This window comes from Rhamphochromis sp. 'chilingali' (genome assembly GCF_963969265.1).
Source record: "Rhamphochromis sp. 'chilingali' genome assembly, chromosome: 12".
Lineage (NCBI taxonomy): Eukaryota > Metazoa > Chordata > Actinopteri > Cichliformes > Cichlidae > Rhamphochromis > Rhamphochromis sp. 'chilingali'.
Window position 1 is genome coordinate 17,818,165 of NC_137939.1, and position 20,851 is coordinate 17,839,015.

At 41.4% G+C, this 20,851-nt stretch overlaps 1 protein-coding gene across 6 annotated transcripts in view; it reads right to left on the reverse strand.

The window, feature by feature from the left end:
• The window catches only part of myt1b (myelin transcription factor 1b), a 153,516-nt gene extending 135,495 nt beyond the window's left edge, over positions 1–18,021 (reverse strand). For 2 of the 6 annotated variants that reach the window (XM_080898964.1, XM_080898960.1), the window contains exons 1-2: positions 17,926–18,021; positions 17,563–17,678 (exon numbers count right to left, since the gene is read on the reverse strand). In XM_080898964.1, coding sequence (XP_080755090.1) covers positions 17,563–17,674 — 112 coding nt within the window. In that variant the 5' untranslated portion in view covers positions 17,675–17,678; positions 17,926–18,021. The remainder of the gene's footprint in view (positions 1–17,562; positions 17,679–17,925) is intronic. The other 4 variants (XM_080898961.1, XM_080898958.1, XM_080898962.1 and 1 more) reach the window with 3 other exon arrangements.
• Positions 18,022–20,851: the final 2,830 nt, after the last annotated feature.

A 20,851-nucleotide genomic window follows, 5' to 3' on the forward strand; every position in this document is an offset into this window, starting at 1 on the left:
ATGAAAAACAAAAATGGGAGGACAAACTGCGCTTAGATTAGGTGGAAAGAAAGATGTACGAGAGTACCCCTGCTAAACACCTCCAATACATGGAGGGAATTCAGATGAAAGAGAATTAGTATTTTCTAGTTTTTATTTTTAGACTGGTAATAGTGAAAAAAATTAGTGCAACACAATTAAGTGAGTGTTGGAGACAACATGGGCCACACATGAATGACAATACTAGCATATTATGGTCATGTCCTAAACTAACAATATTTTGGGAGGCAATCTTGAAGACACCCAAAGATGTATTCCACCAAAATTTCATAGAGGACCTGAATGTGGTGCTTTGGGGTTTAATACCAGAGGGCACTGATGGAACAGCTAAACAATATCTTCAAGACATCCTGCTAACTGCAGCAATCAGCTGTATAACACTTAAGTGGTTCAAACCTAACCCCTCACCAACATATAACAACTGGGTCAAGAAAGTACAGGAGACATATCAGGTGGAACAATTCTCCCTGAGAATTCAAAAACATATATTTATCAAATACTGGAGGTCAGCGATGGTAAACCTGACTTAGCATACTGATTATCAGAAATAAATTGATCCAAAACAACAAACAATCAACACATTACTTCTACATTCACAGTTTTCTTGTCTTGCAACTATTTTTTTCTTTTTCTTTTTATATTATTATATTTGAATTTTTCTATTTAGTTACATAACCTACCTCCCTAAGGTATATATTTACCATAGTGGCTCTTTAGTGCAGTGGTTTTATTATATTTGTGCAATAAGCAAAGGGTCCTTGGTACAGTTATTGTAAGGAGCCACAAATCAATGGTGATTGCATCAGGTAGAGTATGTGGAGAAAAGAAATAAGCAAAATCAAACATGTGCAGCTAACAGCTGTGGCATCCCTATGTGAATAAGGAAAAAGTAGGTTTTTGTTATTACAAACTATAATATGGCAATTTACTCTCAAAGCAGAGCACTAATTACACTTAAATGTCTATTACAAGTAAACCTATTTGCTTTTTTAAATTTCGTTTTGTTTTGCTTTTTCTTGACTTGCTCCCAGACCAGTGAACCAGGGTTACAGCTGAAACTGTATCAGAAGAAAACATCTGAGCAGCACATTGATTTAATAAAACACAACATAGTTTAATTATATTCAGATCCTCCTTTGTCTTAATGCTAAAGCAATAACACTGATAAGTATGATAACTTTGAGCAGCTTTTCTTCCTGGCTGTAAACAAACTACACTGATACAGTGAGAGTGGTTAAAGCACTCATGCTACATTCACATGTCTTTAACATTTGGCTTACTTACACTCATGGTTAGATTAGGAAACCCTGTAGTAACTGCCAGCGTTTGGAAAATATATCCTGGATATGCTGATCTTGCTTTGTAATACAGGCATCAAGTTTCAAGACTACAAACTATTAGTCTTGAGACTGTTGTAGTACTTTCATTAGTCCGCTATTTTGTTACCACATTTGCAACAGACAGGGAAATAAAATTTATTTAAAAGAATGTCATTCACTGTGTCAGATTAAGTGTTTTAAATGTTCGTCCTCAGTGAGTTCCTCTATTTTCATTTTCTCTTGGAAGTTAGTTGTATCCGTCTTTTCATCTACACACAAAAAAAGGTCAATCTACAGATTATTCTTAAAGAACTCGAATACAACGAGCATTTGCAGAGTTTCTCTTCACTCTCCTGCTTCCTTGCCTTTTTCTCCTCCTTCCTTCAAACTATAACAGGAGCACAAACAGACCATTATGCCAGACAGGCAGACATGATTTCTCTCTATCTGTCTCCCCTTCTCTCTTACTTGTACAAAGACGCAGCACACAGCCCCGCCGCTTCCTCTCCTCGTGAATGAAATAGGAAGTGCAGAGGAGACTGAAGTGTAAAGAGTCCTCTGTCTCCTCCGTCTCTCTCAGACAGGAGTGACACCACAGCCGACAACAACAACAAGGACAGTGACAAGCGACGCTGCCGAATTATTCATGAGGGCTGAAGAACGCAACCGCAAAGGAGCTCAGTGTCTACAAAACTCACTCACTCAGCAGCCTGTGTGTTTTCAAAGCCGTCCCGTTCATGAGTTACAGCCCCAAACTTACACCCTCCAAGAAGACATTTCCCTCTCAATGGCGCCCACCTGGTCTGAGAAAGGAAAGCGCCAAACTAAGGCTTCAAGTATCAAAGTGCCTATTCTCCAACTTGGTTGAAAAGTTTGCAGTTTGTCACAAGTGGTGCTCTGTTGCAAAACAAGACAACTTTGTGTGACACCTGAGCTCATACAAAGCGTCTGTTAAAACGGCGTGCTCCAGTGGGAGATACGCTTCACATCCATAATGAGGAAATAAACAAACTTTGTCCCAAGTCACTTTTCACTTTGGAAAAGTTTCAAAACAATACTTTCCCCAGAAAAAAAGAAAACAGCATTTCATAAATCCATCCCTATGTTTCTATGAAAAAGAAGGCATTATCTCTCATCTTTAAAGGACAACTGTGAATGCCTTATCGTAAAAATGTATTTAAATGTGTTGTTATTACTCTCATTATGCTGCGCTGGTTATTTGTTTATGGAAAAAGGTTTTTGTGTTTCGCTGACTGGGCCTTAAAAAGCTATGGTCCTCAGTGGAGTCAGCCTCTTTATTGTTGCCGTGTAAGGAAAATAGGTTTGTTTTGTGCATTTTATTTCAAGGCAAGATAAACTTAAGAAGCCATGGACTGTAAAACATAAAGGTTAGACTAATTTTTATTAAAGTTTTTAACGAAATCACATTGCTAAATAGGTTAGAGAGTGTGTAGGGACACACTCTCTAACCTATTTAGCAATCTTGAAAAGATAAACTACTTAACTCAAGGCTTATCTCTCTCTCGCTCTCGCTCTCTACAGACACACACACACACACACACACACACACACACACACACACACACACACATATGTGTATATATATATGTGTATATATACAGTGGGGCAAAAAAGTATTTAGTCAGCCACCGATTGTGCAAGTTCCCCCACTTAAAATGATGACAGAGGTCAGTAATTTGCACCAGAGGTACACTTCAACTGTGAGAGACAGAATGTGAAAAAAAAATCCATGAATCCACATGGTAGGATTTGTAAATAATTTATTTGTAAATTAGGGTGGAAAATAAGTATTTGGTCACCTCAAACAAGGAAAATCTCTGGCTCTCACAGACCTGTAACGTCTTCTGTAAGAAGCTTTTCTGTCCCCCACTCGTTACCTGTATGAATGGCACCTGTTTGAACTCATCATCTGTATAAAAGACACCTGTCCACAGCCTCAAACAGTCACACTCCAAACTCCGCCATGGCCAAGACCAAAGAGCTTTCGAAGGACACCAGGAAAAGTATTGTAGACCTGCACCAGACTGGGAAGATTGAATCTACAATAGGCAAGCAGCTTGGTGTGAAAAAATCAACTGTGGGAGCAATCATCAGAAAATGGAAGACATACAAGACCACTGATAATCTCCCTCGATCTGGGGCTCCACGCAAGATCTCATCCCGTGGGGTCAAAATGATCATGAGAACGGTGAGCAAAGATCCCAGAACCACATGGGGGGACTTGGTGAATGACCTGCAGAGAGCTGGGACCAAAGTAACAAAGGTCACCATCAGTAACACACTACAACGGCAGGGAACCAAATCCCGCAGTGCCAGACGTGTTCCGCTGCTGAAGCCAGTGCATGTCCAGGCCCGTCTGAAGTTTGCCAGAGAGCACATGGATGATACAGCAGAGGATTGGGAGAATGTCATGTGGTCAGATGAAACCAAAGTAGAACTTTTTGGTATAAACTCAACTCGTCGTGTTTGGAGGAAGAAGAATACTGAGTTGCATCCCAAGAACACCATACCTACTGTGAAGCATGGGGGTGGAAACATCATGCTATGGGGCTGTTTTTCTGCCAAGGGGACAGGACGACTGATCCGTGTTAAGGACAGAATGAATGGGGCCATGTATCGTGAGATTTTGAGCCAAAACCTCCTTCCATCAGTGAGAACTTTGAAGATGAAACGAGGCTGGGTCTTCCAACATGACAATGATCCAAAACACACCGCCCGGGCAACAAAGGAGTGGCTCCGTAAGAAGCATTTGAAAGTCCTGGAGTGGCCTAGCCAGTCTCCAGACCTCAACCCCATAGAAAATCTGTGGCGGGAGTTGAAAGTCAGTGTTGCTCGGCGACAGCCCCAAAGATCTGCATGGAGGAATGGGCCAAAATACCAACTACTGTGTGTGCAAACCTGGTAAAGACCTATAGTAAACGTTTGACCTCTGTTATTGCCAACAAAGGTTATGTTACAAAGTATTGAGTTGTATTTTTGTTATTGACCAAATACTTATTTTCCACCCTGATTTACGAATAAATTCTTTACAAATCCTACCATGTGGATTCATGGATTTTTTTTTTTCACATTCTGTCTCTCACAGTTGAAGTGTACCTCTGGTGCAAATTACTGACCTCTGTCATCATTTTAGGTGGGGGAACTTGCACAATCGGTGGCTGACTAAATACTTTTTTGCCCCACTGTATATACACATATATGGTGAGATAGTCCTCAATGAATAGAAATTAATTAAGGCAAACAGCTAAACTCAAAAGTCCTGGAAGTGGGGGACAGTACCTCTGGATCGGCACACTGGAGTGGTAGCACTCTTTTGCAAGAAGTCGGACCAGAGGGTGTGCTCCGATATCTGAGGGATCACACTTCTCAACATCCCCAGGAAGATCTACACCAGGGTGCTGCAGAGGAGAGTCCATCCATTAGTTGACCTCCCAATTCAGGAGGAGCAATATTGTTCCCATCCTGGTCGTGAAACACTGGACCACCATCCTCTCAAGGTTGCGAGAGAGAGCACTGTAGTGTGCCCAACCAGTCTACATGTGGTTGTTTACCTTGAAGAAGGCATTCAACCATGTCCCTTGGAGCATCCTGTGGGTCAGACCTTCCCAAAGTGTGGGGCCCGCCCCCTAGGGGGGGCGCAGAGCCATTGCGGGGGGGGGGGGGGGGGGGGGCTGTGTGAAAAGGGAAAAAAAACAAACAAGGCTTGGACACTGCTAGCACGGGGCAAACGCAAAGCAGGAGATGAGGCATGGCTGAATATGTTTCCAAACCAACTTCATTTTAAGCCAAAGACTAGAAAATATGGAGAAGCATATCTTCCCTTTGGCTTCACCTGCACAAGTGCCAAGGTAGGTCTCCCCTGCAGAATTGGTTTTCCCTTTGTCGGGAGCAGGGGTTGTGCTCTTCAAATCACGGACAAACAGTATTCCACATTCTTGATTTTTAGTTCACAAACACTTGTTGTAATGACTAACTACTCCTGACATTTTGGAGATGTTTGCTCTTTATACAGTAACGTTACAGTGGGATACAAATAATATCAGGCTGATCCTGCCACAGTTTGTTCCCTCTGTCTAAATCAGGACAAACAGTATCCCACAGTTGTTTATGTTTTTAAACCCATTTTGCACAGAGAGGCATTTTTTGAAAAATGTATTGATAGCAATGTTGAATATTATTACACAGGAAAAAAAACAACTACATGTAAAATAATTACACCGTGACAAACATTTTTCATGTAAAACAAAGGGGGGCCCAGCAAAAAAAGTTTGGGAACCACTGCTGTGGGTGATGCTCTGAAAGTATGAGGTGACTGACCCATTGCAACGAGGGGTTTCAGTCTCTGTACAACCACAGCAAGAGCTTGGTTCACATTTCTCACCATAGGTCGGACTTATTCCTGGGTCACCTCTTTGCTTTTTACTTACACTGTGACCTCCAGCTTGTACTAGGGTGGCTTGCACCCTGTTGGGTGCCTGTTGTAGTGACGAGGGAAGCAATTTACCAGTTACAGTTTTTGCTCGTTGCTTGAACACTATAAACCCATGCTTAGACTAAAGTAACACAACTTGAAGCTTTTGTTACCATACCTCAAACACATGTACCCATACCTTAAACAAAAGTGCTGCTTTGCACTCTGGTTGCAATTATGCAACACACTTACTCCTTTATGCAACACACATGGTCCTGCATACTACACTCTATTTCATACATAAGACACTTCGTTCAAAAATTAAATTTCAGGGTGCCATTTGGAAAACACATGTATCCAAAATACAAAACACATCGGGTAATTGCAACCACTCAAATATACACCTGAAGGCACTTACTTGCAAAACTGAACACCAATTAGCCAACCACAAAAAGCCCTCAGTTTAGCCATTTCAAGAACTTTGCAAGCATGGATGGAGGGAGAGCAAGAGGAAGAGGAGGAGGAGGTCAAAGAGGCCATGCACGGACCCATATTTCTGATGATATAAGAGCAACTTTGGTGGACCATGTCATCAACCACGGCCTGACTATGAGGGAAGCTGGGCAGAGAGTCCACCCACATCTAAGCCGCTTCACAGTGGCATCTGTAATACGAACATTCCGACTAGAAAACAGGTATGTCTTCACCTCCATACCTTCTGCTCTACTCAGATGGTTTTATAGCACTGTTCTACAGTATATCACATTACCATATCAAGTGTACGGGGTGCTAATGCTCCTTTTGCAGCCAAAGTGGTAGTTTCTGTGAAACATACCATGATTACTTATATTGAAGTACAGTGTTGTACAGTGGATGATACAGTATATACAGTGAAGTACTGTAAGAAAAATAAGCAAACCGATGACAATATGTGGTTGTATTTCTCTAGAATGACTCGAAGACCTTCTGGGGGAGGACGCCAACGCCTGTTCACACAACGGCAGGAACTTGCTGTTGTGGACCTAGTGAGGGCAGACAATGCCATCCGTCTCCACCAGCTACGACGGAAAATACTTGCAGACAGGCGAGTGTTCAGCAACATAGACCATGTGAGCATCACCACCATCAGACGCATCTTGGGTAAACACAGCATCACCATGAAGCAGCTCTACAGAGTCCCATTCGAGAGGAACAGTGACAGGGTCAAAGGACTTCGAGCTGAATATGTACGGGTACGTGTAACTGTCCCTTACATTTACAATAGAGTATTGGTGAAGTCCAGTAGCAGCTGAATATGTACCATATCAGTACCACATGGATCTATTCTGAGAGCTACACAGGTACCTGTGTGATGGGGTGAGGGTGCTGTATGTGTAGCACTGTAGTACAGTGATATGTTCCCCTTTTTTTCAGAGAATCTTGGCCATGGATGGAGCTGCACAGCCTCATGAATACATTTTCATTGATGAAGCTGGATTCGACCTGAGCAATGCGGCGACATTCAGGTGACAGCAATCCATGGATGGTTTTGACATGGAAGAGGATATTTTCCCCAGTGCCTAGCGGGAGAAGACATTGCTTGCGATGTTGATGAGGTCCTGTGGCCAGACCCCAACAGACGGCGGGATCCATGAGCCCATGTATGCACAATTGTCATGATTTTTTGTTTACAGTATAGTGTTTTTTCTATTACTGTATTATGGGGTTTTTTTTGTTTTTGTTTTTTTTGCTTTATCTGAATTCATGGTACTGCAATGTACAATATTGAGTAGGTCTATTTGCTTTTTTGGTTGTTTGCAAATGTGTCTCCTGAAAATATGCCTTCTGAATGAACAATGGAAATCAAAGACTGCAGTGCTTTATATAAAGTAGACTAGTGTGTTCCTCCTGCTCTGTAAGTGTTTGCATATGATGCAAGTATGTGTCATTTTGTCAACAGAGTTACATTTTGACAAAGGAATGTTAGGTTTTGATAGCAGAGTTTAGGTTTTGAGAGTAGCGTTTCAATTTGGTGCAGATGTGAATGGTATATTTCCCAGTGTTGTGTCATGTTTACTTGTGTTTAGGGTTTTGGCACAATGAGCAAAGTTTTGCAAAATGTGTTCAGGCAACGGGCAAAAACTGTATTGTGTTGTTGTTGTTTTTTTTTGCTTTATCTGAATTCATGGTACTGCAATGTACAATATTGAGTAGGTCTATTTGCGTTTTTGGTTGTTTGAAAATGTGTGTCCTGTAAATGTGCCTTCTGAATAAACAATGGAAATCAAGGACTGCAGTGTTTTATATAAAGAAGACTAGTGTGTTCCCCCTGATCTGTCAGTGTTTGCATATGATGCAAGTATGTGTCATTTTGTCATTTTGAGTTACATTTTGACAAAGGAATGTCAGGTTTTGACAGCAGAGTTTAGGTTTTGGGAGTAGAGTTTCAATTTGGCACAGATGTGAATGGTATATTTCCCAGTGTTGTGTCATGTGTACTTGTGTGTACAGTTTTGGCACAGAGAGCGGAGTTTTGCAAAATGTGTTCAGGCAACGGGCAAAAACTGTATTGTGTTGTTGTTGTTTTTTTTGCTTTATCTGAATTCATGGTACTGCAATGTACAATATTGAGTAGGTCTATTTGCGTTTTTGGTTGTTTGAAAATGTGTGTCCTGTAAATGTGCCTTCTGAATAAACAATGGAAATCAAGGACTGCAGTGTTTTATATAAAGAAGACTAGTGTGTTCCCCCTGATCTGTCAGTGTTTGCATATGATGCAAGTATGTGTCATTTTGTCATTTTGAGTTACATTTTGACAAAGGAATGTCAGGTTTTGACAGCAGAGTTTAGGTTTTGGGAGTAGAGTTTCAATTTGGCACAGATGTGAATGGTATATTTCCCAGTGTTGTGTCATGTGTACTTGTGTGTACAGTTTTGGCACAGAGAGCGGAGTTTTGCAAAATGTGTTCAAGCAGTGGGCAAAAACTGTAATCTGTTTTTACCCTTGCTGACCACTAGGTAGTGACGGAAGGAAATTGGCCCGATTTGCTTTACCAACTTTCTTGCTAATAGATATTGCTCAAACTAACCAAGCAATATCATAAAAGGCAGCCTGAAGCAACATATACAGACAATAAGACAGCAGTGGTATCTCAGCTCTCTGAAGAGGGTGAAGGGCCAAAGACCTCCGGTAAGAACTGTTGAGAGTATACAAAGACTGACATCTAAACCATAAGTTTCCAGCTCTATGCTGCCTCCTACTGTTGACAGTTTTATTTACTTCTCAGTGTCAATTTCACAAAGTGCTCCTTTAATGTTTTCCTGAACAGTGAAAATACTGGAAATAGTAATTTCTACTGGTTACTGGTGGATTACATTCAGTGGAATCAGAGGACTAGCAGACATAAGCATTTCAACTGTGGAAAAATCAGATGACATTTATTTTTATTTTCTGCCAGTAAACAGGCACTAGATGTTTATATTCATATGACTGTGGTCTTTGTGCAGCAATATTCAGTCAGCCAAACGTCTTTATCTCTGGTCTCGTCGTCTCAATTGCGACCTCCCAGCATTGCTAAGTGCAGTACCCCCTAAACAGGATGAATGCTGTGGGGTTCATGGGCTGCATATCTCAGAGTCAAGACCCTCAATGCAGGGGGCATAACTCCCCTAAGATCCCTGGAGGCACCACAGGGTTGAATCTAATGAATGTGGGTCACAGGGAACTCCACCATGTGTGTGTGTGTGTGTCTGTGTGTGTCTGTGTGTGTCTGTGTCTGTGTGTGAGAGAGACAGTAAACTGTCAGACTGCCTTTGGGGTGATAATAAAGAAAGGACCTATTTCTCAAAGCAGGAGGTGGAGCATAAAGACATACAAACACATGAAACATGAACACACGACCACATGTTTATGAAACAGAGTCCCACACACGCACATGTGCAAAATGTATGAAGACAAATAGAAGAGCAAATCTGAATCCTGATTTAGACTATCTGAAAGGAAGGCGTTCCACTTCACAGATCAGGCATCAAATACAAAAGCACACTGAGGATCTACAGTGCATATTGTGTAACACTTTCACTATCCTGCTGAGCTGCTAGCACCATACTTCCACTGCATTTTCTACCATCCTGCCCTGCGGATTCCCGTGACTGAGCCATGAATACTGCATGGCTTTCCTGGAAGCACAGGGCCCTTGTGGAACTTGCAGGCAAAATACACGGGTTCCTCTGCAGGTCACTGTGCCACACTGTCTCCATTCTATATTTATGCAGAATGAACCTAACTGTGAGTGTTATGCATGTGGGGTGGCTTTTGTGTGGGTGGGCCAGGATGACAGAGACTGAGAGATGATAAAAAAGAGAGTATTTTTTATTTGTGTGCAGGTAATAGTGTACGTCGCCATGCCATGGGAGGAATATGGGTGTATGTGCTTATATTTATATAAACATGCATGGTCTGATAAGTGTGTCTATGGTTGTTTTTCTGTAATACTAGGACTTGGTGTGTGTGTGTGTGTGTGTGTGTGTGTGTGTGTGTGTGTGTGTGTGTGTGTGTGTGTGTGTGTGTGTGTGTGTGTGTGTGTGTGTGTGTACATACCATGTTTAGATATCTTTGTGAGGACCAAAAATTGGAATGCTACTATACTTGTTGGAACCAACAGTCCCTTATGGGAACAAAATGCCCATCCCTACAAGTTTGAAAGCATTTTTGAGATTCGAAATTATGTTTTTTGTGTCAAGGTTACAATTAGATTATGGTTACGTTTAGGCAATCATTTTTGATAGTTAGGGTAAGCAGCAAAGAAAAGCATCATTTCAATTAAATGTCCTCACTAACATATGAAAACAAGTGTGTGTGTCTGTGCCAGAAGTGAAATAACACCTTTTTTTTTAAATCAGGAATATAATGTCACATGTTCGCCTGCATGGACTTGAGGGCTCAGACTCCATAGAGAATGTATTCAGTGTACCAGAAGAATCATGATGTATCACACTGGGCAGGGGTGGGGGAAGGGTGTGTGTGTGTGTCAGAGAAAGAGAGAGACAAAGATGACCAAACACTAGCTACAGACAATATGTGCACCACATTTCCCATTTCCGAGTTGTTACAGGGGGAAGTAGACGGGTGGGGGGGTGGCTGCAGCTCTTTTGGCGATAATAGCAGGGAATGCAGACAATGGTGAAGGTGATTCAATAAACAGCCCAGATGCTTCATTTTGAAACAGAAAACACACACATATTCATAAGCACACAGACACACAATATAGGTGCACAATGAGAACCCTCCTTTGCACAACTTGACATATGGCGCGCACAATTTCCCTCGCAATTTCAGATCCAACTCCCACAGACGTCCTCACACGCAAATTGCCACACCTCCCCCCTACACACACGCACACACACACACACACACACACACACACACACACACACACACACACACCTCCCTCCCTCTCTTCTTCTTTCCTCATTGCCCCGTCTCTTCATCCTTCCCTCCCAATTCACTCTTCTTTCTGAAAGTCATCTGCTCGCTAAGCAGTAAGCAACATTGCGGCCCGCTCGCAGAAATGAGAGTATACAAATGATTTGTGGCACAGGCGTCCCACTGGCGCCAGCCTAGATGGCGGTGAGGAGGGGGGGGGTCCAGGGTGGGCTGGGTTGGGGGGGATAATGTCACTTTCACCTTGTGTTTTTCTAGCAGGCCCATGATGATAATTTTTCCCCAAATTTGTTTTGGGCAAGGGCTAGCGAGAGAAGAGAGAGTGAGCCAGAGTGCATGAGGGGGAGATGATGGAGCAAGTCCCCCTTATGCTTTGCTGAGTGGAAGCAGAGACAGACAGAGAAAGAAAGGGTGGAGGGGGGTAAGGATGGAGGAGGAGGGTATGTTTAAAGGGGGATGGAGAAAAGAGGAAAGAGAGAGGTTTGGGGGGGCGGGGGGGGGGGGGGCATCTGCACAGTGACCTTTTTCTGATCCAATCTCACTGATGAATCCTAATGAAGGATTTAATAAAATCACAGTTTACAATCTGTCTCTGCATCAAAGCATGCAATCCAATTCAAAACACAGGCCCATCTACATTTCCAATATTGTTGCAAACCCATCAACCCCACCGAGCCCTTTCCCGAAAACTAAACGAGCACATGTATGTGTGTGTGTGTGTGTGTGTGTGTGGTTGTGTGTGTGTGTGTGCGAGGGAGGGAGGGAGAAACAAAGTGAAGAAAAAAATTGGCCAGGCCAGAGAATGAGCGGCTGGCGCATTTGTTCCAGCTGTAGCCTAATGTCACAACTCGTCATATTCATTTGGTCTCTTAATGAGGCTAAAGTCAACAAGGTGCAGCATACATGAGTGGAATTGCTGCTGCTGCGGCTCACTGCTAAATGAACACAGAGAAACAGACGAGAGTGTATAAGACACAGAGTGCATGATGGTAAGAGAGCAGAACACGAGAAATCATTTCAAACTTGATAACGCACAGGCCTCACACAAACGCACTCCTCATACACATCATCATCTGACATTTCCCTGAAATCAAAAGGGCACACCTGTTACGCTGACAGTGAGCTTTGAGTCTGCAGAGTAAACAGGACAGATTGATAGATCAATGCAACCGTTTGAATGTCTGTAAGGTGATGCAGTGAAGTGAAGAAGACAGTGCTGACAACCGTAAAGCAAATCATTTAAAAACACCAAACCTGTGGGACTCTGTAAACACTCTGCAACAGTGACATCTGCTGGTGAAGGCTGAAGCTAACAGTGTGTGTATGGCAAAACCATACCAAGAATTTAAAACAAGTCCAAAACAAAACACGAACAAATATTTACGTCAAACAATGCAATTGAATGTCAAGAAAAATAAAGGGTCACTCAAACAAATTGTGAAGTGTTGTTTGAAACTAACTGTATTCAAAACAGTGACCTTACCTGGAGCAAGGCCACTGTTTGAAAAAAAGTCCTAGGGCCTGTTCTCCATACGTTCAGGACATTCTCAGTGAAATCTTGATGAGATCCCAGATCTGTCAGTTCTCAAAAGTCAAACTTACTCAGGGGCAGGTTTATTAAGTATAAAGAAGATGGACCTGCACAGCAGCATTTGACCATTCTGTGCAATTCTTGTGTGAGGAGCTGCTTGAAATGTGTGCGCTAACAATAAGAAAAGCATTTGAGGTGGACATGATATCACAACTGTCCCTTATTTTACCATCTTTGACTTTTAGAGAGGTGTTGGTTTAAATCATGAAGAAAAAAAATCATATACGTAGTCTAATTCAGTGTTTCCCAACCACTGATTCGCCTCACATAGGTGTGGAAGATTATCTGCTTCCAGCTGATTAGTAACAGGCAGAACAATTACATTCTCTTCTACGGAGGGCAGTACAACTACCTGCTCTAATTAAATTGATTGCCAACTGCCAGTAAAACAGAAGAAGATGAAGAAGAAATTACATAATAGTCATGCTGTGAGACCAGAGTAGATAAATATCTGATAAGAAAAGCAGTCAATCTGACCTAGGTCCTAGAGAAAAGGCCCTAGCATGAGCAATGGTCAGAAGAAAGCAAAAAAGGTATACTGGGGACAAAACGGAGCCAGAGGAGGAGAGGAGGAGAACAGTACGCATTAATCATGTTTAACTTGTTGGGTATTTGTTTGTTTTGTTTCTAATTCTGTGTTCATGCATAATCTAGGCTTGTTTTGGTTTAAAGAATTGTATTTTGAGCTTTTCCCTGTGGCCTGCTTTTGGGTCCTCTTCTTCCTGTGAATGCTTCCTGTGATTGACAGTTTTACCGTGTTTTACAGTGTCAGGCTATGTTACCTTAGAGTAACAAATTTTTGCTTAACAAATTTATTAGAACACCTGCCATAAAACAAGGGAATGGCAGAAAATGTAGAAATCTCTCAAAAACATGTTTAAAACTAAAAAATGACTGAATTCACATTTTTATACCCAAGTCTCTTCTTCTGCTATTGAGAGTCCAAAATTAATTAAGCATCTTACACTGAGCATTTCCTACTTTCCCTAGTCTGTGACTAAAAAAACGCAAACATTCGGGCTGATTTAATCCAGCTAGCATCTCTCATGGATTTGAAGAAGCAGCCATCAAAGTTATTATTTCCTGAGAGTGACATCTTTATTAAAGAGTATTTGGCCAATCTCAGCTTCAAGTCCCTGAACAACATTGACAATCTGCAGTCTTAGGTTCCTGTATTACTACTAATCACTTTCTGTGTGAAACCCACTTTATAAAGCTTTGTCATTCTGATGACATTAAAATGCTACAGTGATGACTTGAGGACATCAAATTCCTGGGGAGGAATGTTAATCTACTTGACAAGAGGAACTGAAGTTATAGGGCAAAGTACAGGCTTCCATTTATGTAAGAAAAAAATCATCTAGAGTATTTCTAACTCAAGTAAAGTCATAGACAAGACATTACAAACCGGAGTGACCTCACAGTGTTAACATCCATCATTTATATACAGTCTATGGAAGAAACTGATTTGAGAAAACAGCCTTTAAAAAATGATTTGCCAATTCTTATTTGGAAAACACTATTGTATTTTCTTTTTAATAATACATATCAACATTACATTTTTCCATGTATCTGTTTTCTTAAACTATAAGATTATATGCAAAAAAGTTGTTTCAACTTTAACATAACAATTTGCAAACACATATATGTTATTTTAAATGTTTAGATAAAAGGCAAAACTGTCAGCTCTACCTTTTGAAACTACACCTGCGCCACGATTATTGAACTAGGCAAGGATGAAATGACCAGGCTTACAGTGATTCATGTTGTGATGTTGATCGCCCATCTCCAAATTGGTTTTCCATTTTTAAACCCTTCCCCAACACAAGCAGTGCAAGTGGAACTACAGAACAAACACCCTTGGAGGACATGTAAGCAGGGTGGTGGGAAACATAGAGGTTGTTTTATGGGGTGGGGGGGTTGAACAGCATCTCACTGCTCCAAAAAGAGCCTCTTGCTACATCTGCTCTGTGTTAATAAATAACATAACTCCATCTGCACAGTATCTACAAAAATGGGATCAAAGCCATGTTACTGATAGCAGGTTATAGATCAGCGGTATCTCTGAGGAATAGTAGCATTGATTGAATATGAAATCTAATGCATGACTGTTGCCTGCATCTGTACAGCTGTAATTTTTGTTCAATTACACTTTAGATTGCAGTTACTCTCTGTACCATTAACACCCATTAATGAGTCTGTGCCAGAATCCCACTCTGGGTGAACAATTCTGTGAGCATATATGGTTTAAACACAGGTCTTTAATGCTGGGGATGTGGTGCATATTTACTAATTCTGCATAAGTGTGTCTCTAGAAGGTTCCAGAGTTGATCAGAGTGTGGAGCGACAGCTGTGCTACAAATCAGTGTCCATTTACTGGTGACAAAGTCATTAAAGCCTGCTCATCTCATAAAACACAATGCACATGGTCAAATACCATTTGCTTCTTTCATGCTCATAACTCAGTCTACTGCACACATGCACACATGCACACGGACAGATGCACATGCAAACACACAGTTTCTCACAAAACTAAACTGAGTGTGTCAATTGGACTGAGCACAGGGGGCAGTGTGTGTGTGTGTGTGTGTGTGTGTGTGTGTGTGTGTGTGTGTGTGTGTGTGTGTGTGTGTGTGTGTGTGTGTACGTTGTTTGTGCATCCATAATAAGCAGGGTGATAACAACCAGAGGCACAGCACAGCAGCACAGCACAGCAGCCATAAAGACTGTCACACTTTATCCAAGGGTTGTTTTATGATAAGTGCACACCACAACACATATCCCATAGTCTCCTTTTACTCTTTCAATTTAGCACAGCTGTACAAAATGTATGCAAATCAGCTGTATGGATAAAGCGTATTAGAAGTCTTGTTCTTTTTCTTTGCTGTCTTTACACAGTTAAATCTATGCCTAAGTATTATCAAGTATTTCTTGAATTAGTTAATGCAAAGGACAAAAAACTTTTGTCCTCCAGTATATTGACTTCATGGGTGCTGTAGGAAAGTGTGGGTCAGTCTTCCCCTTCACAGATTTACACACAAGGTTACAGGTGCTATCAGAGGATTAATGCACGATAGGCAGGCACTGAGGTGTAAAATGTCACTAACCTCAGTCTGATCTAGGGTCAGCTGCTAGACACCCAGAAGGTCGCTGCAACACCTGAACCTACACAGTGCAGCAGTTACAGTATGGACATACATTTGTAATTGTAGCAGTGTTAGCAAATATGTCACACAGAAATGAAAAAAATATCCAAATAAATAAAGTTTCAACAGACTTCTGAATCTACCCTTCCATCTGTTTTTTTAGATGCTTACAAGTGAGGGTAACAGAAAAACTAGAGCCTCTCCAAGGTCTCATAGGGTGATGGGTTGTATTTGATCATACCTGGAAATGAAGCCATTCATTCATGTGGAATATTTACCAGGGAATATCAGTATTAACTGAAGGTTGATTGTATTTGTTCGCGATAGGAATACACACATTTCAGTCCTATCATCCAAAATTAAAAAATTTCTGCATTCATCAGCCTCAATCTTTTCAACACACTCTCTTCACTTGTTAGTATATTTCTATTCTGTTTTTAATAAGACCAACCTGCTGTACAGGTGTGCTTGTGTTCCACCACAGTCTCTCTGCTCAGCCAAACAAGTGTCTGACCTCACTATAAGCCTTTTGCCTTTGCCAGCTCTCTTTACTAACCTCTTCTTTTGAATACTTTCCTGTAAGTCCTCATTCCACCACCACGTCTCCTTTTCTACTTTTGTCTTTCCAGAGAATCCGCCAAACAATTTCTTGGCAGTTTTTTGTCCTCACTCTTCTTGAAGTACATGCTCACCATAGTCATTTTCAAGCAAATTAACATTGGCTAAATGATTATTGTTGTGCATTTTTTGTGATGAATAATATGATAGTGAGTGTAGATTTTCCCAAAAAAGTCATCATCTGGCTGGGATTAAATGTTCATCTAAAACCTGATTGTGGCTATAAAATGAAGACTGGTGATGGCAGGTTTTCTTTGGGCCAATCACTGATTAAGTAGCCAGTGGAAAGGATGCTCTGGTATGACTGGAAGTTACAGTTAGGGTGGGCCAGGCAGCGTTTTGTTTTGAAGTAGTAAAACTGAAATCACCTTTTGATATATCAGTTGATCAATCTGAAAAGTACAATCTGACTTTTGTTATCTAAAGGGTTAAAGCTTCAGATAACAAAGAGCTGAAAGAAACTGGAAAGTTCCCAAATGGTTGTCCCTAAGAGCAAAAAGTGGGGAAAAAAATGTCATCAAAGATGCAGACTTTAGAACTGAGCGCTGAAAACAAGCCGGATGTTTGGTGTTCTTTTTAACCAAAGGACCTCATGGAAATGTGTTTAAAGTTGAAAGCTGAAATTTTCAAAAGTACTCAGCCATGAAAATAAAAGAGTAGTGTCCACTAAAGCAGGCATTGTGAAATATATAAGCATGCAAAAATCCTTTTTGCACTTTGGACTTTTAGTTCAAAATCAAGACAGACATAAAAGAGGCTCATCTCGTTATGTCTTTATTTGCACGTCATAAGCTTTTACTCCTAGCATACTTATAGGTCCAATTATTAATTCAATGCACACTTTTTAATTTGAACAATCCTTGGCCCTATTTATTATTTATGGATCATGGGATGTATCAGCATTTTTAGTGAGGGACTTGTTATAGTTTTTGCAGACTAAGCTCACCATACACAGCACTCATACAGACTTCCTCATCGTGAGCGAGCTATCTTACCTTTCTCAACGATTTCGCAATCCTTCATGGCCCAGTCACAGTCAGAGTGTGTAAGCACAGCTGTTGGTGACCTCTTGACCTTGAGATGAAGAATTCCAGTAGACATCACCATGTGCCTGAAGAGGAAACGCAAACATCTAATATGTTTGTATGCACATTTTCACAGTAGATTTCACTGTGAGCTTTGAAGCCAAAGCATGCTAAAAAGTTGGGGAGGTTTTCCCTTTCTTTTATTCACATCTGGCTAGTGCTTTTTACAGCAAAAAGTATACAATAGTAGATGATTACCATAGAACTATTTTGAGCAATGTTGACATAAGTAACAGGAAAGCAAAAAAAAAAAACAAACCCAAAAAAACTTACCTCCATTGAATAAGCTCCAACTCAAAAGTTCAAAACTGATTTCAGGACTTCTTGACCTCTTATATTGATCAATATCTTCTTGCTCAAACAGTTCAGAAAACTTTAAAAATAACTGTTTGCTGAACACTGCGCCATGGTGACAGGACAAAAGAAAGAAAAAAAGTTCCTCTTTTCTTAAGAATGCTGTCGGAGTGGTTTTGTTGCCACTTAAGCATTCAGGAAGAGAAGAAGTCACAATGCTGTCCTTTCAGGGGTTAGAGGGAGAACAAAAAAGGGGAGGGGGGGGGGGGGGGGACACAAGCCAAAATATGGCTGAGGGCTTAAACTCCACTGAGCATGTGTCATACATTTATTTTGAAATGTACCATTCAGGGAAATGCATGCCATTAAAGATGAACTATTTAGAACTAAAATATGTATTTACAGCAGACAAGTGGAAACATGCCTTCATCTAGATGTAATTCAATAAATAGGCATGGTTTCCTGACAGCAGGAAGATCAAAGTAACAGCAGAGAGTCACTGTGCCCCAGGCAACTCCAGCAGTCCCTCACACAGCTCCCTATTGTCCTGCCTTGTGACTACAAGTGCATCCCCTCTCAGCCTGCTCCTTTCATACCACTGTTTTCTTCAGTGAGATGGCCACACCAAGCAAAATCCAGTAGCCAAAAGTCACAAGACTGCCTCGAGAGAAAGTTCCAAACTATCTCTACAAAGAGTTATCTCCAGAAAATGTTTCAATGGAGTTTTCGCCACTCAATGACATGAAATCCACAGCACACACTTGTTCCCAGCAAATATTAACTCTCACCTGGATTTTGTCAGTTGAAGTCTGTTGAACGCTTAAAGAGGAGTGAACAGGTGGGTGAGTGCTGCAGTGATTTCCCTAAACAAACAGATACAGGAGAGCACCTGCAATTCAAATACAAGGCCAACATGTAAAACGAAACCAATTCGTGTCCCAAAACCTCCATTTGCCTGTATTTGAATGCAGCCAAAAGAGGCCAAGATGTGCTATATAAGACAAAATAAGACGAACTGAGTCAATTTGCTTTTCTTTTTTTTTCAGGAAAAGCATGGCTATGTCCCCACTGTGTGGTCGGCTATCTGGTGTTGACAACACCACAGAATAAGCAGCATAAAAGGATAATTCCCTTTTCTAACATTTACAGTAAATAGGTAGTAGTTGAACTGGTTTCATTTTGAGAAAAGCTCTTTAACTGGAGCGGAAGATGTCTGCCCTCATGTGGACAGAGACTGTAAATGCAGCAACTGGGGGGAAAAGAGAAGTATTACTTAGCATAAATTAAGGGTCAACATTCAGAGGAAGCATTTTGATTTGCATGACAGTTTGTGGCTTGAAGAGCTTGCAGTAGCTACAGTAAACTGCTTGCCTCTGATCAGCCTGATGTACGTCTCTTTAGCAAAGGGTAGTGGTTTTGTTTCCATTTCCACATTCTTTAACTTTATGTCACAAAGTCATCTCATCAAGAGGTTAGCCACTGACACAAAATTGCTGATCTTTTAAATTCTAAGAGGATCACATTCATGCACAAGACAAAAGGTCTAACTGGACTTGTGCTTATATAGCACTTTGGTAGCAGAACGCTGCTGCAGGATTGCTCTCCCCCCGCTTAAGGACACCTACACCAGGAGATGCCGGACTAGAGCAGCGCAGATACTGAAGGACCCGTCCCATCCTGGCAACAAACTGTTCCAACTTCTGCAATCTGGTAGAAGGTTCCGCATCTTCCGGGCAAGGACAGAGAGACTCAAGAGGAGCTTCTATCCCCAAGCCATCCGTGCCCTAAACACACACACCCGCCCTCTCACATCATCTATAATTGACTGAGACAGGACTCTTCCAGACACTAAACCAAGGCACAATGTACATTTCAATTCCTTTAATTTTAAATATGTTTATATTGTCTATCCTGTAAAATAGTCAGATATCTATTCATATTAATGTACAGAATTCACCTGCTTGCTGCTACTACTGCACATTCACCCAGTGCATATACTATATATATATATATATACATTTCACTGTGTGTTATACTTGTATAACTATACATGTGACAAATAATAAAGAACCTTGAAGAACCTTGAAGAACCTTGGTTATTCTTTTGGTCACTCAAAGAACTTCCTTTGAGTGCTCAAATGAGGGATTTGTTCACGCACATTCATACAAGACTTCTATGCCCAAGTGCTTTATAACAGACGCACTCACGCTCCGATGGATAGTAAGGATAGATCTTTCATATGTTATGGCTTGTTTTGGTCAGCCACCTATTCCACATGGGCACATGAGCCTTGTAAGCCATCCGGGAGGGGCTCAGAGTAGAATGAAAGGAGCAGTTGAGGTGGTTCGGGCATCTCACAAGGATACCTTCTGGGCACCTCCTGGGTGGCCACCAGAGGGAGGCCCCAGGGCCGACCCAGGAGACGTCGGAGAGATTATATCTCTTGGCTGGCCTGGGAACGCCTTGCTGTTCCCCTGGACAAGCTGGATGAGGTGGCTGGGGAGAGGGAGGTCTTCTCTGCTTCTCTGCTTAGGCTGCTGCGCCCACGACCAAGCCCCAGATAAGCGGAAGAAGATGGATGGATGGATGGATGGATGGATGGATGGATGGATGGATGGTAGGTTTACCCAAAACACGCTTTATGAACCTTCCTCCACTGAATGATCAAAAGCAGATAAAATATCAAAGGCACCAGTGCTTGTTTCTGTTAGACTTGTGTGATAAACTCGTGTGAAATCTCTGGCTATAGAAAAAATGATTCTAAACAACAACAAGATTTTGGTTTTAGGTTGTGACAGTTATACTTGGCCTAAAAACTCCCTGAAAAGCCTTGAGTTGGTCCAACATGCTACAGCAAAGAGTATTGACTGGGACTAGAAAGAGTCCAGAATCGCATTTAAAATT